Source organism: Saccopteryx leptura, chromosome 6 (genome assembly GCF_036850995.1).
Source record: "Saccopteryx leptura isolate mSacLep1 chromosome 6, mSacLep1_pri_phased_curated, whole genome shotgun sequence".
NCBI classification, from domain to species: domain Eukaryota; kingdom Metazoa; phylum Chordata; class Mammalia; order Chiroptera; family Emballonuridae; genus Saccopteryx; species Saccopteryx leptura.
This window is the reverse complement of record NC_089508.1, coordinates 176543940-176560887: the sequence shown is the minus strand read 5'-3', so window position 1 is coordinate 176560887 and position 16948 is coordinate 176543940. Positions and strand designations below refer to the sequence as shown.

Here is a 16948-nt window from a genome sequence, read left to right as displayed (position 1 = left end):
CTCTGAGCGTTGGGTTTTCTTTTATTAAAATGGAGATCGTAACCCTGAATTTGCAGGGTTGCTTTGAAAATTAAATGAGATATTCTGAACGCCAAGCACAGGGATCAGGACAGAACAGACACGGAATAAACATTAGTCCCTTTGTGCAGTACAGTGTGTAATAAACTAGAATAGGTCAACATACAGGTGTTCACAGTGTAAGTAAACCACACAGTCTTCCACTTAGGGGAAAAGTGAGGAGGAAAGTGTGACCTTGTCCTACCTAGTGATGAGGACCAGAATATCCTGCAAGAGCAAAGGAGAACAAACTCACTTTTCTTTTGATTTACATCTGGAACAAAGAAGGCTTGGTTGGATGCTTGTCCAGACTGTTAGGTTGGAAGGACGCCTCCAACATATTCCTTGGGGATGGCACAGAAGAAAAGCATGACAACAGTAAATTCCAGATGTCCAATCTTGGATAAACTGCCAAGTCCTCAAAAGCACTTTCGGATGACATCAGCCACTTGGCCCGTTATTACTCAGAGGGTTTGATGATAGTGTGAGCTTTCCCCAATCCCAACTATTGCATATTCCAGGTGTACAAAGTAATCCCTCTTTCCTATTGGCAATGATTTCAAATCCCTGCAGAAGATGTTTCACTGTCATCCCGGGGCTTTCCTGTGCTTTCTCAACCCCACACTCTCCAAGATGACGCTGGTTAATATCTCATTCATTTTCAAAATCTTCACTCTTGGTAAATTATTATTTGTGGGATAGAATTAGAATTCTAAAAGATCATGTTTTACACTGTGATTGATGGGAAAATATGCTAGGAACTTGCAGAGAAAGACCAATTTTCTGACACTTCAGCTCTATTTGCTCAAAGGCATAACTGTAATAAAGCACCAATTATGGTTAATAACAGCATTATTCTCACCCCAGTAAGTACTTGGTTTGGTAAAGCCGTAAGAACTCTCAACTTTGGCAATCGATTTAGTTAATGATGGGAAATAGCCTATTTCATATAGATTATTACTTTAATGTCATATTGCTCCCTAAGCTTACACGTACTCAAAATGAATTGTCACTCAATACGCATTTACATATACCTCTCATTATTAGGCTTGCCAGACTAAATACACTCTAGAAGCCCCATTCACATGACACCACAGGTATCAATGTTTGAGTTCATATTCATCACACTCACTCCTAAATATTTCGGGTTCTATAAATTAACGTCATGCCAAGCTAGGTAAAAATAATAAAAATAGCCTCAAATAGGGGGTTTAGAGGACATGGGAGGTTCCACTTGGCTCCAGTGGAAAGGTAAGGAATTCTATGTTGCTTTTTGGGCTCCAGGGTCCAACTGTCTCACTAGCTAGAACCTGGGCGTATCCCAGAATGGCTTCCAATGCCTCAACTCCCACCTCCAACCAGTAGGTGGTTGGATGTGTCAGTTCCATCTTTTAAATGTCTTTTAAATCTTGTTTCTCCATTCTACCACCTTGCCCTCAGTCTTCCTTTATTTAATACTGCAATAAAGCAGCTTTTTCATTTACAAATTTATAACACACTAAATAAAGCCATCAGAGAACATGTAATCAACACGTGGCAATTGTGGAAACTTGGACTTAAGACCAAATGTACCCAGGACACCCTTTAGATCCCTGAAGTCTGAGAAAATGTCCTAGCAAGCACCTAGACCACCATTTGAGCAAGCATCTGTCCACATCTCTCTCACCTGCTTTCCACATTCTCTGAATTCTGTTTTTCCGTAAAGAAATTCTGAGTTCAGTAAGTGTGCACTGAGTCTAATTCAGAAACAGAAGTTGATGTGCTCCAATAGTCTAGAGCATATCACCTTGAATCCCTCCAAGCTCACGGAGACTGGCCTGTATAGCCTCTTCCAAACTTAAAACTGTAATACCAAAGACTATATTCGCCAAAGAATTGAACTATATTTTTCTCCTCAAGAAAAAAAAGAAATCTGTAAAATTAAGGTAATTCTAAAAATGAGTTTCCTAGCTTTAATGACAAGCATTAAGAAGTGAGCCACTCTGATGCCTGAAGCAGGGTCTCTAACCTTGGCTTACAGAGTCCTCAGGAAGTCCCAATTAAGCACCAACAGCCCCTCCCATTTGTGATGAATGAAGGCACAGGGAGAAAAGATGCAGCCCTTGCTCTTGCTGAAGTTCAGTCTGCCTGGAAACACATGTAAACATTATTCCCTGGAGCAGAAAGGATGATCACAGGTGTGTAAGAGGAGTTACAGGAGCAGCAGGAGCGGTTGCCAGGCAGGGAAAAGAAAGGGCAGCTTCAGCAGATGACACGGCCCAGGCCCGGAACTGTCACCACCCACAATGTTAAGGATAAAAATGAACTTTATAATTCAGAAGGGGCAAGTATCCACGATCCTATTTGGAATTGTCACATGAAAACCATACAGTCAATTGTGTTACGGTCACTTTTTTTTATCAAACAAGATTTTTTTTTTTTTTTTTTGCCAATCTAATGAATTACTTTTGAATCACACGAAAGGAAATTATGCTAAGAGCCTCAGATTCATGCCCTCTGTGCCTTCACTAATAACTTAAATTGCTTATCTTGCTACAGTTGCTAGGAAATCTCCGGTGGGGGTGGGGGTGGGGGTGGGGGAGAGAACACCTCAGAATAAAATTGCATTATTTAGTCAACATTCTTACGAACGACAGGACACAGGACTCGGTTACTGGAATGGACGGAAGGCATACGCGAGGTTGTAAAGGAGGAAATACTTCTCAATTGGGTAGCCAGTCTCTGCGGAATTGAGGTTACACAGAAGCCCATCCTCACATGCAATTTGAACAGAAAAAAATTTTTTTTAACCAAAACACCAGGTTGCACGGTATTCTGAATCCTACGACCACCGCTTTTCTACATCCCTCCTTCCCTCACTCTTCCCCTTGCCCCCGAAGAGAGCTAAAGGAACTTGTGTGATTTTACTTACAATCGTGAAGTTCATGACTTTGAGAATCCAGATGGTCATGGCCAAGTTCACCAGTATTAAAATCATCAGGAGCAGGACGAAGAAATACAGGCATCGTTTCCGCCAGCCATAAATCCCCACTTTGTACACCTGGGGCCCCTCGGAGCTGGGCATGGTGTTCCGCTGGTGTGTGTACTGTTCCTGAGGCATCTGAAACAGACCGGGCGAGAGAGAAGCACTCACGTGAAACTGCTGAGAGGAGGGGGGGGGGGGAAGAAGAGGATGAAGAGGAAGAAGAAGAGGAAGAAGAGAAGAAGAGGAAGAGGAGGAGGAAGAAGAGGAGGAGGAGGAAGAAAAAGAGGAAGAAGAGAAGAAGAGGAAGAGGAAGAGGAAGAGGAAGAAGAAAAAGAGGAGGATGAGGAGGAGGAGGAGAAAGAAGAAGAAAGAAAGAAAGAAAGAAAGAAAGAAAGAAAGAAAGAAAGAAAGAAAGAAAGAAAGAAAGAAAGAAAGAAAGAAAGAAAGAAAGAAAGAAAGAAGGAAGGAAGGAAGAAAGGAAGAAGAGGAGGAGAAGGAGGGGGAGGAAGAAGGAGAAAGAAAAAGGAGGAAGGAGAAAGAAGAAGAAAGAAGAAAGAAGAAAGAAGGAAGAAGAGGAGGAGGAGGAGGAGGAGGAGGAGGAGGAGGAGGAGGAGGAGGAGGAGAAGGAGGAAGAAAGGAAAAGAACCAGCTGAAGAGATATGGCTGGCTGCTGTCTGAATGTTTTCCACCTTCCTGGCCACTCTGAAAATCTGCTCTCTCTGGACAGAAGCGGCCCCTCTGGAGGCCTGCTTTAGCCCTCCCAGTTTATGTAGCCATTTCTCATGATGTGGGTGTAGACATCCACGCATACACATATCAGGAGGGGAGGGACCCCCAGGAAGCTGTTTTCCAAATGTCTCTGAGAATCCAAGTTTTTTCTGAAGGAGACATTCAAGAGCTATCAAAGTCCTGAGGGTAGAATTTGGAATTCTTCTGAGAAAATAAAATAACCCCAGCAGTTCACTGTGGGGGTATGATTACACTATGAAGGGAATTTTTTTTTTTGGGGGGGGGAATGACCTCAAATGCAATTATTCTTCATTACCAGAAAGCGAGTGGCAAAAGTAACAATTTTGATCTTCCTTCCACCCCCAAGTTCAAAGCGGGTACTGATGGGCACATAGAGAAGTTTCACTTGACCCAGGAATCTTCAACAAATGACAACCTGTGCTTACATGCTCCCCTTGACAGAGAACTCACTACCCTTAAAAAGTTAGACCTTATGGGTCAGACTATTCTAAGTGACATCAATCAACTCATTTATTTAATAATGATTAAAAAGGCTCTAAGTCAAGTAAGGTACAAACATGCCTTCCAGGGGCTTGCAGGCTAATGGGAAGAATGAGCTAGTTAAACAGTGATTATAGTGGAGTGAGGGAAGTCAGAAAATATTTGTCCACAGTAAATAATATGTCAATTCCTTTTAAAATAAGTACGCTTTCCTAAATCCCCACTGTTGACACAAATTATCTTTATATCAGCACTACTAATGAGGTGCCAACACAAATCTAAGTAATCTTATCACTTCCATAAAATTATAAAACCAAACCAAATTTTACAATTAAATACAGAGATACCAACATGTATTATTCAAAATAGGAAATGACTGACGACTACAAACAAAGATGCTTTGCTAAAAACTAAGCCATCGCTCCCTGGCCTTTTTACAAAGACCAAATAGATGGGGGAAAAATGCCTTATAAATCTGAAGGAAATTAGGTCTTGATTTTCTATCCAATCATATTCTTTAAATTAAGCAAATGATCACAGGATCTTAGAATCATGTCTAATATGCTCTTTAATTCCAATCAACTACAGTAATTGCATGGATGACCAGATTTAAGGCTATAGAAGTTGACCCATGTGGCTACAGAGTATGTGGCAGGGTAAGGACAGGAATAGTAGTCCTTGACTCTTGTAGGTATGATGAACGGCAAGGAATTCTTAACACATTAGTGTACAGAAGCTAGAGATAGGCTGTTACACCAACTGCCTTCCCTCTGACATTTATAATTCTCCAATGGAAGAATTCCATAATTTACCTACAGAACAGAAATGCCATGTTTAGTAAATATCTATAAGAGACTGGGAAGTTGGATATCACACTTGCAATTTTTTTTCATACAGATTGTTAGAACTTGCCAGAAATCAGTGATTATCCACTAGAGGTTCTCAATCCTGATGCCCATCATAGGCACCTGTGGAGCTATTCAAAACATCTCTGCTCGGGTAATTAAATAAGTCACAAGGGCAGGACCCAGGCGTCAGCATTTTTAAATGCTTCCCAGATGACCCGAAAGTGTGAACAAGGTTGCAATCACTGGTGTAGACTAATATCTCTCTCAATGCAGAGGAATTCGAAAGAAACTTTGTTTTTTTGTTTGTTTGTTTGTTTTGGTTTTTTAAAAATTATTTATTTATTTATTCATTTTTAGAGAGGACAGAGAGAGGGAGAGAGAGAGACAGAGAGAGAGATAAGGGGGGAGGAGCTGGAAGCATCAACTCCCATATGTGCCTTGACCAGGCAAGCCCAGGGTTTCGAACCGGCAACCTCAGCATTTCCAGGTCAACGTTTTATCCACTGCGCCACCACAGGTCAGGCCAGAAAGAAGCTTTGAACAAGTACAAATTCAAACTCTGAGCTCTAGAATGAAATTAGAACTGTTGAAAAGCTGCTCAGGTCATTTCAAGCATTAGGGATTTTATTTATTTATTTTTTTTAATGGCCTTCATTATTTCTTTTTTTAAATCACAGTACAATCATGTCAGGACAAAAATCTTGAAACCAACTCTAATCTAGTATATAAAAGAGCAAGAAAGCAGAGGCCCTCTGCTTAAAGCCAGAACAAGGGATGGGCCAGCCTTGAGGAGCCTTTGCAGGACACCTGGGCCCCTAGAAACCACAGATTTTGCCCAACACGTTTACTGACGAGCTAACTTGCTCGAAGTCCAGAAGGGAAAGTAGCTCCCTTTCTAGTCATACAGCAAATCAGAAGCTGAGCAGAGACCAGAACTCGGATCCTCTGATGCCTGGCTAGTACCCTTCTCAGTATGTCGTGAGGGCTCCTCCATCTCCACCATACCCCGTCTACTTTCAGAAGCTAAATGAAACAACATACCCCAAGCTGCAACTCTCTAATAAAAGAAAAAAGATAGATCAGTAGATCAATCAATGGCCCTGGTTGGTTGGCTCAGTAGATAGAGTGTCGGCCTGGCATATGGACACACCAGGTTCAATTCTGGTCAGGGCCCACAGGATAAGCAACCATCTGTTTCTCTCCCCCTCCCTCTCTCCCTTCTCTCCCTCTTTTTCTTCTGCATCCAGTGGCTCAATTGGTTTGAGCATGGCTCCAGGTGCTGAGGATGGCTTCTTGGAGTGTCAGCCTCAGGCGCTAAAAACAGCTTGGTTGATTTGACCATCAGTCCCAGAGAGGGATGGCTGGGTGGATCCCAGTTGGGGTGCATGTGGGAGTCTGTCTCACTATCTTCCTTCCTCTCACTTAAAAAATAAATAAAAAGTATATATTTTAAAATAATAGATCAATGGTCCATCAATAGATTAACAGACGGGAGTGAGCAATTTTCTATGAATGACTGCAGAAGGAAGCCTTGTCAGCCAAACAATGCAATGGAGACATCTGTTTTCAGTAACCCTGCCTGGAAAGGAAAAATTTAGATTTGCTGAGTACATTAATTTTTCTAGTTAAAAAAGAATCGAAACATGTTGAAATGATAAAAATTTAAGAGGAAAGACAATCTGCAATCTGTGTTTCTCTTTGATTCTTCCCAAAAGCAGTTTGCTGTCCAGGGAATGAAGTGGAAGTTTCAGGTCCTCCCTTGCCCAGGCCCCTTCGCTGGCCCTGGAAGGGGCCACAGTCATGCATGTCCGGCATCACACATTGTTATAATAAAATTGACTTAAGAAAGATGTTTTTATTGCAACTAGCTAAGACCCTGTCTTTTTCAGCTTCCCTTTAGGTTGAGTGGTTTTGGAGGAATGACATGCATTTTAGAGGTCCAGCTAACAGCAAGTTAAATTGGGGGTTGCCACAGTTTGGGTACAGAGATATATATATTAATATATTTATGTGGTTTGCAGACACATCCCTGCAGAGGTACTTTATTGCTAGCTGTCTGGTGCAAAAATGGCTTTCAGGAACTGTTCCACTCGTGGTGCCAACTCACCAAGTGAAGTGTCCTAAAGGTTCTGGACCAAAGGACACACTGCAATATAAACATCTATAACAGCCAGCACCAGGAAGAGGTGGCTGGTAGAGAAGACAGAAGCTAGCTGGACATTTCCATCTATCATCAGATATAAAAATTTTCAAATGTCAGATTCCATTCTCATGGACGCCCACTCAAAACAGAATTCCTCTCTAGTCAAGGATATATTCAATTCTGCGTATATAATTATAAATGCACTACTGGGTTTTCCTTTTTTACGGGAATCACAGAAAATAGAACTGTCTTTGCAGATTATGTGCACCATGGGTCTGTATTTTGTACATAGAATTGCATGCTTCACACATCACAAACATCTGTAGTAAAGACCAACAAACAAAAAGAACTAAGTTTTATTGAAAGTGCCATAGGAGACAATTATTCTTTTATTGTCTGTACAGGAAGTGACAGTGCCAAGTAGCTGTCAGATAATGAGACTAAGTACCCAAAACTGTAGGAAAAGTATGTCAGACAGTTAATTATTAATATCATTTTTCTGGATTTTATGATATGCCATCTTCTAAAATTAATAATTTAATCTTTCTCATTCTAAATGCATATTCATGTGTTTAACTGAAGTTCATACTTCTAATTCTTCAGTTTATTTATTTTTTCCCTTTAAAAGAGTCCCACATATTGTTTAAGCTTCAGGCCTCATAGAACATGGACCCTCCGCTAGTCCCTCCCAGAAGGGCCTCAAGCGGACACCTGAACCTCAGTGGAACACCATCCATCACCTCTTGGCTGAGATTGGTGGGAGGCACAGTTATCTATGCTCACGGCAAGTGGTTTACAGACCTCTGAATGCATAAGCAGCACTGCAGGCTATTGATTAAATGCAGATTCCCAGGCACCACATCAAAATATAATAATGTAATGAGCCTGGGGGCATCCCAGAAAGCTGTACATTTAACAAGCAGCAAAACTGACTGAGATAGTAATGGTCCAGACACCATGTTTCAAGAACATGAACTGAGATCCAACACAGAGAAGGACGCCGGCCCCTTTCTGCCTCTCCTGTGCTGTCTCTCACTGCCTCCCCGTCTCCGACCCGTATCCCTTAACATAGCTCTGCCGGCTTTCACATTTTTGCCGCCTTCCTAACCTGGAGCTTTCGTTTCCATCCTCCACCTTCAGTAGCGTATTGAACATTATGCTTTTTGCAGCTTTTGGTGTGTTGGTTTTTCAACGTGAATAGCTCTTCTCTGCCATTAGCAAAAGTCTTAGCTTACACCTCTGTTCTCTCCCTGCCTCTTGCCTAATTTTACTCTCCCGGATGCCCAGGGTTCCCAAGATTCTCGGCGAACTCTAGAAATTTCAGAGTCTCATCCGTCCACTGAAATGGCCCATTCAGAAATCACTGGGTGATGTCCCCGATCAAAATTCCATGTGCTTTTCTTAATTTCCCTGGGGCTTTCTGAAGCTCTGGACCTTGCCAACTTCCTCCTTCCACCTGGAAATTCTGCCCTGTGGCTTAATGACATGGCAGGCCGGGGGTTTCCTTTCAAGATCTGTGATTACCGTCTGTCTTTCCAAACTCTCCCCTTGGCTTCTTTCTTCCGAGTTTGCATTGAGAATGAGCGGCGCCCCTCTTTCATCTCAGAGGCGATGGGCAGGGCCATGGCTGCATTTGATGCTTCTACGAGAGTGAAACTCAACTTACCCACTTTAACTCTAATTTCCATCTCTAATTGGACCTGTCTAGAAATGCCCTTCGTTTCTCTACTCCCTCATCAATTCATTATTGATTACTGGGAAAATTCCACTATGCAAGACTATGCAAAGGGTCTCAAGATGCCACAGGTAAGAAGGATTACCTTGCCTTTAGGATGCACACAGCCTGGGCGGTGGAGAATAAAAAGTAAACAGACAAAGAATGAACACTCCGTGCAGGGCCTCCAGGACATATGTCTGTAATGTCAGAGAGAGCATCACAGGATGGGAGGTATATTCTAGACTCATCAAGAGAGAACTCGCTGAGGATGGAACATGTCAGCTGACACTAGAAGGCTAAGAAAACAAAAGCAATGAGGGAAAGGTCAAAACGTGTCCCATGCAGAGGAAAGAAAGCAAAGTCCCCAATGCGGACAAGGTCTGCCCGGTTGGCTGTCACGGGTCAAGAAGCGGTAGACATGAGATGAGTCGAGAAAGCTGCCTGGGGTCAGATGACACCAGACTTTTGAGAACACAGCACAAAGTTCAGAAGTTTTCGGAAGGATGGTCAAAACCTATGACAGGGTTTGAAATGAGAGAGTGATTGTCTTCAGGAGAAGAAACGTTTTCCTTTAATTCCTCCCAAATAAGAGAGCTACCTGGAAACCAGCTACAGTACCTGTGTTGCCAACCTGCTGTGCGAGAACGCATTATGTTTTGAGGGATGATTAAAAAACAATCAGTAAACTTCTAAAGACACATCAATGCCCTCACGTTTCCAGATGCTTTTTCTTTGGGGCCACGGTCTGCTCCTCTCATGGGGTAGAGCTGAGGACACAGAAGCACCGACAGACGTCTTGCTAATGCTTGTAGGGCTCCTCTGCCCACCAGCCTTCACAATCTTGCTCCATAAGGGAAATCGTGGGAGCGCCAATGAGTGTCATTCTAGGCACACTTACATATCGTGGGGAAAGAAACACGGCAAAGCACAGACCTGGCCTTCCAGGAAATTTCCAATCTATTTTTTCAACAGTATTTTTTTTCAAAATATTTTTGACATCTCCCACGTGCCAGGTTCCCAGCAGAACCGGACATGTATAGGCCTTCATGTGGATGAACGCCAATAGTTCTGCCGTCATCAAGCCAGGGTTCGATGGGAGAGATGAACAAGAAATACGTATATGGAGGAAACCATGAGAACTGAAGTTGGGCATCAGGAAGGAAAGAAAGATGGTTCCATGACCGGCTCTGGACACGGAAGGCCGTTCTGACCAAGTGACAATTAAGGTGAGGCCTAGAGGTGGAACAGGTGTTCCGGCAGAGGACGGACACAGCAAGCACTTGGTCTTCCACACATGCTCAGGGCGGGCAGGGGGGCCGGCAGGGCTTGGTTCTGTATGAGCACACAGGGAAGGGCAGGGGACGAGCTTGTAGAGAGAGGCTGAGAAACAATGATACTGAACCTTATAGGTTAGAGTAAGGAGTAAAGAATCAACACAGCCAGGCGAACAACGACATGACCTTATTTAGTATGGGCATGTGAGAGCCATCAAGTGAGCTAGGGTGTGTTGACGATGACGACACTGTAGGTTAAAATTTCCAGTGCATTTAAAAGTGAACACGAATTACATCACCTTCTATGATTGTAACCAGTTCACATAAATAGGAGGCACAAGTGCCCTCCCAGGCTCGCTCGGTTTCTAGAGTTTGTTGTTGAATCTGAGTCATTTGGGATTATCTTGGCACGTCCATAGTCTTCTGCTAGCCGTGTTAATTTTGAGGGCTTTGAATGAAAACTATTTGCTTTCAAGGGTTGTTTTTGCTCAGCCATCCGCGTGAGGCATTAGTCTTGGATTGCTGGTGCTTGGCACCATTTGTACAACTGTAACAAAGTCATCACTTTTAGTTTTTGATATAATAATCAACTTTTTTTTCCCTCATAAAATTCAGACAGAAGTAGAAATGCCTATTTATGTGAAATAATCCAGAAATGACATGTTCTATCTAAACAAGTACTTGGATTTAAACATTGGGTAATCCGTATTTTAGCTTTCTACCAATTATGATATGTAAGTGTCGAACAATTTTTGCTGAAAAAAATTAGACAAGTATTTAAAAGGACCAAAGAACATACAGTTAAGAATATTTCTTTTGCATTCACACTTTCAGCCTTCCTGCTTATAGGCAACTATTCCCAGCTTCTTTCTCTTCCTTACAGAGATGTGAACTACATGCACAGGCTTTATTCAATATATACATTCAATGCATATACACGTTTAACTTTCTTTTTTTTTTTTACACAAACAAGGACATATTTTATGTTCTTTTATTGTCCAACTCTAACTTGGTCTTCTTAATACCGTAGTTTAGTGACAGTTCCATAAAAACATTTTTAAATTAGTTTGAAATTGTAGAGATACACGATATTTAACCTAACCAATTCCTCAGTGATGACTACTGATGTTATTTCCAGTAATTTTCTGTTACCAATGTTTAGTCAAACAAATAAATACAGTATTCATCAGATATTACCATGTGCTGACACGAGGTATTCAGCAGTGAAAATACTGAGCCCCAACTCTTGGACCTTAGATTTAACTGGAGACTATGATAAACAGATAAACAAGCAGATATGTAACTTTTCATACTTATTCTTAGGAGTAAGTTTTATGAAGACAAAAGTAAAGGCAGAAAAAGGGACAGACAATGACTGGGAGGCTCCTACCTACAGGACCATCAGGGAAGGGCCTCTGTAGCAGAGAGATGTGAGGGGGGGGGCATGAACAAACAAGAGAGTAAAGCATGAGGACCCCCAAGGAGAGCACTCCAGTCAGAAGAAACAGTTCCAGCAAGTGCAAAGGCCCTGAGGTGGGGGCTCACTTTGCATGTTTACAGGACAGTGTGGCTAGATCAGAGTGAGCAAGGGCAGAGTGTGTGCAAGTAAGTTTGGAAGCACAGGCAGAGAGGTTGTATATTCAGTCTTATAAGCCACAGTAAAAAGCTTAGGCAAGATACGGATTGTAAGAGTAACTTTCAGAGAACAAGGCATAGGAGTGAAATAATCAGATTTTCCTTCAGGATCTCTCCAGCTTCTCTCTCAGGAACAGACTTCAGGGGACAAGAATGCAAGCAGGAGACCAGGGGCCTGTGAGCACTACTGCCGGCCGGAGCGCACAGCCGAGACCAGGCTAGACATCGGGGGAAGGTGCCCAGTGGCTGCATTTGGAATATTTGAATGGTAGAGCTAACAGGATTTACTGCTGTCTGAAACACAGAGTGTGTGCAGGAAAAGGACAGGAGTCAAGGGGAATGCCAAGGTTCTGGCGTGAGCAGCCAGGTGAACGATGGTGCCATTCATCAGGATGGGGACCATTAGGAGAACAGCAGGCTGGCGGGGCAGGAGGCAAATGGGGTGTGCGGAGGGGAGATAGAGAGCTCAGTCTCGTCCTGTTGATGTTGAAACACAGGGAGGAATCCGTGGGGGTGGAGTCACAAGGCCTCTTCCAAATGCGTGTGGAATTCAGGGGGACGACTGAACTCAGAAATGAAATGTCACGTCTCCAGCACGAGTATTATTTAAAGCCACATGAATGGAACTTGCATCTTTCACATGTGTCCAAATATACCTCTCAGAGAAGCCCCGAGAGACCGAATTGCTAGATCAAAGTATGTGTGTTTGTGCATGTGACTGAATATATATTATATATTGTTTTTATGACTGCTATTATTCAAGTTCTCTTCCAAAGTGCAATGTCCTCTATGTCTGAATGTAAAGTATTTCTCTGTGATGAACTAGAAGATATTTCAGTACAATTATGAACAGTAATTCTTACTGTTCTAGAGTTTTAGATGTGTGAAGTTCTCATTGAAGTAGTTTTAGATAGAAATAGAGTTTCGAAACACACCTACATATTTGTACTAGGCATCATCAGACATATGAGCTCACACATTTCTGAAAACATCTTAGGAGATCATTATTATTAAAATTATCTCATAAATTAAGATACTGAGGTCCTAAGGAATGAAAGAATATTCTGAAGGACTCCAAACCAATAAGTTGTTTAGGGTTTGGACCCAAACGACAGGCTCAATTTTCTTTTCATTACACACAGAATGAGGCAAAGCTTGGCTTTCCCTGAATAAGACACGGGGTGTTTAGAATTATCATGCAGGTGTGTAGTGTGGAATGCATAAACCCTGCCACCACCATGTGTCCTTCCAGTTCTCCTATGGCTCTATTCTGGATATTTGGGATATATCAAAGAACAAAAACACAGTGACCCCCAATCTCACAGTACCTGTAGGAGGCAGTGGTGAGAGAGGTCAAAGAAATGAAATCTGTATTTGAAACTTACATCACAGAGAATGAGTGCTATGGGGCAAAGACCAGAAACGAAAAGGGAGGTAGAGAAAGAGACAGAAAAGGGGGATAAGTAGTTCTGTAGATTGGGAGCAGAGCAGGTGCAAACTTTAAAAGCATGAATAAGACTGACCTTATGGAATGGTAATGTCTGAGCAAAGACTTGAAGGAACCGAGAGTTGTTGAAGACTCGGCTGTGTGTAAAACTCAGAGATCATTCTAAACATAGCCCTTGATGTTGCAAGTTGAGGACTAGAAAAGAATATGTGTGCTGAACACCCTTGAACAGGAAATGTAACTTCAAACACCTGACCGCAAATTTATTAGTGTCATTTTCACATGCAAAGGACACTGCATCTACCCCACCATGGCCTCGTGTATAGCCAGCTTTTAAACCAGAAGCGACAGATCCTTTTCAACTAACCAGCTACCCTGTGTTGTGTAAGGTCTGGGCTTCTTAAATCCCCATGGATGATTCTGTGCAGAACAAGATAATGACAATCACAGGTCAAGCCACCGCAGCTCATGACCAAGCTATGTAATAAAATAATAATAAGCATGACTCAACCACTTACAATCAGAGTACAAGACCCAAAGCTTGAAGGGAGAACGGACCATACAAAGTTCACATCACTGTTGAACAGTTGAGACAACCAGGTTCAGGAAGGTGAAGAGACTCCATCAAGGTCACAGAGTAAAGCAGTGACAAGACCAGAGTCAGCTAAACTAAAAACCAGTATGTTTTTCACAAATTCCAGGCTGTAGTCTTTTCAACTGAAATGCCTATTAGACATCATTTTCATCAATCACCATACCTGTGCCTTTTGAACAATACCCAATGGCAAATCACAGCAAAACCCTGTTTCCTAACACAAAGAAAGTACACAAAACTGGTGACAAACCCTTGGGCAGTGGTTACCTGGGCCAGACACTGTTCTAAATGTTTTATTGAACCTTTTTACTCTTCACACACATGTAACTATGTGGTAGGCTATTATCATTACCCTCATTTTACAGGGGAGGCAACTGAGAAACAGAGAGGTTAAGTAACCTACCCAAACTCATACAGTTTGTTCAAGAATTGGAACCCAGAGCATCGGCCTGGCATGTAGAAGTTCCAGGTTCGATTCCTGGCCAGGGCACACATGAGAAGCACCCATCTGCTTCTCCACCCTTCCCCCTTTCCTTCCTCTCTTTCTCTCTCTCTTGCCTTCCCTCAGCCAGGGCTCCACTGGAGCAAAGTTGCCCCTGGTGCTGGGGATGGCTCCATGACCTCCGCCTCAGGTGCTAGAATGGCTCTAGTTGCAGCGAAGCAATGGCCCAGAGGGGCTGAGCATCGCCCCCTGGTGGACATGCCGGGTTGATCCCTGTCGGGCATATGCGAGAGTCTATCTGCCCCCCTCCCCCGCAACTTCTTACTTCGAAAAAAATTTAAAAAAAAAAAAAAAAGAATCGGAATCCAGAGTGCCTGGCTGAAATATCTGTTCTCTCAATTCTTGTGTTAAACCCTTCCAGATATAGATATACATGTATACTTGGCCAGAACAGTATGATTACTAATTTAAAAATCTGTAATTTTTTTTTTTTTTGTACTTTTCTGAAGCTGGAAACAGGGAGAGACAGTCAGACAGACTCCCGCATGCGCCCGACTGGGATCCACCTGGCACGCCCACCAGGGGCGACGCTCTGCCCACCAGGGGGTGATGCTCTGCCCTTCTGGGGTGTCGCTCTGTCGTGACCAGAGCCACTCCAGTGCCTGGGGCAGAGGCCAAGGAGCCATCCCCAGCGCCCGGGCCATCTTTACTCCAATGGAGCCTCGCTGCGGGAGGGGAAGAGAGAGACAGAGAGGAAGGAGAGGGGGAGGGGTGGAGAAGCAGATGGGCACTTCTCCTGTGAGCCCTGGCTGTGAATCGAACCCGGGACTTCTGCACGCCAGGCCGACGCTCTACCACTGAGCCAACCGGCCAGGGCCAAAATCTGTAATTTTTTTTAGCAAGAATTTCTTAACATGGATATTCATTTTCAGTCGATTCATCAAATGCTCATTGAGCAACTACAGAATTCCAGCCAGGGTGCAAGTCACTCCAAGTATAGACCTTTCTTCTCCAGGAAATAAACCCTCTTCAATATGTCTCTAAACTGTAGCAGCTTTTACAACATCATGAAAAACAGCTACAACAAATTAGAGACATCCTTGTATAGTGATTCAATCGTTGTATAAAATTAGCATTGATCCAGTATCTTCTCCCTTGACCACGGTGTTAGGTAAGGATTTTTTGCTCTTATCTAAGCTCTCAAATACTTGCAAAGACATCTGCCATCTGAAAGGAAATGCTCTTCATCGTATTTTTAGACATTTTTTAAAAATCTTTTTAATCAAAGTGTCTGGAAACAAGAATGATAATAACACCTAAAAGTTATGCAGTTCGCTGAGCACCTTGTATGCCTTCACATATGTAAGGAGGTATGTGTGTACGCACGCGTGTAGGTCTATGGAGGTATAACTTATGTCCAGGAAACTCGCAGATATTAACTATTCAGCTCCAGAACTACAAATCTGTACCTCGGTGTAAACGATGCTCAATCAAGACAAGGGACATTTCCATGACCCTAGAAAACCCCCTCATGTCCTAACCTAAACAACCCCCACCCCCAGAGGCAGTGACTATTCTGGATTCTACCCCATTTGCATGTTGAATCCTACGTACAACTGTATGATGCGAGGATTCCTAGAGGTGTCTAAGTTGGACACCTGTGCTCTTGGCCTCCACGCAGTCCTGCTGCGTTTTCTCCAGATAGACACTTAGCTTATCTCAACAGTGTCCCCTGAGCGAATCAGATCAGAACACCCTATCTTCCCTCTTCTGCATCTACATGGTACCACATGCACCACCCCTGAAAGAACTGAAAACGTGGGCACTCAGATCATTTCATCCATTCTGCGGTTCAGACGAGAAATCCAAATGAGAGTCACTAATGTCAACACCTACACGTAAGGAAGGTGGGGGTCAGGGACATGGACACACACCCTTTCAGAGGAGCAGGACCTGCCATGTACCCCCAACTGCTGTGCCGTGAGCAGTCAGACCAAGGATGCCCAGTTTTAGCATCTTCTAGATCTTCTAGATTTGTACATAATGCCTCAGTAAGTTGAAATACTTTGTAATTAAGCCAATTGAAGAAAAATACGTCATGGACCAACCTGTGTCTCTAGACTAGTCCATGGATTGCCAGTGTGTGACCGGCTGTTGGCATCCTTGGCCTGTGAAACACCAGAGAAGTTTCCTGAAGGACAGGAGTGAGGTCACACACCTTTGATGATGATGGCCAACCTTAGGCGTTAATGTTTGGCAGTGCACGATAAAAGTTATGCAGCCCACACTCTGGCCAATGACCCACCCTCCTGACCACCGAGACAAGCCGTGACTTGAGTAAACACAACTAAACAAACAACAGTGAAGAAAACTGGCAGCAGGAAGGTAGAACAGAATAAAAACATAAGAGGGAAAGAGCTGGAAGAGAGTACAGGACAAGAGAGATGACGGAAGGTAAGACGAGGAAGGACAGGGATACACTGAGGGGTTGCTCCCTGGCCGTCTCCAGGCTTTGACCGGTCTGCTCCACTGGACTGTGTCATGCCGAGGGCTGCACGCCCAGTCAGAGTCAGGAAAGCAGGGTGGTGCTGAGGG

The 16948-nt window shown here is 43.2% G+C and overlaps 1 protein-coding gene across 3 annotated transcripts in view; it reads right to left on the bottom strand.

Moving 5' to 3' along the window:
* LOC136377638 (delta-sarcoglycan) overlaps positions 1-16948 on the bottom strand; it is a 427945-nt gene that overhangs the window by 368573 nt on the left and 42424 nt on the right. For all 3 annotated transcript variants that reach the window (XM_066344714.1, XM_066344713.1, XM_066344715.1), the window contains exon 2: positions 2969-3157. In XM_066344714.1, the coding sequence (XP_066200811.1) occupies positions 2969-3157 (189 nt within the window). The remainder of the gene's footprint in view (positions 1-2968; positions 3158-16948) is intronic.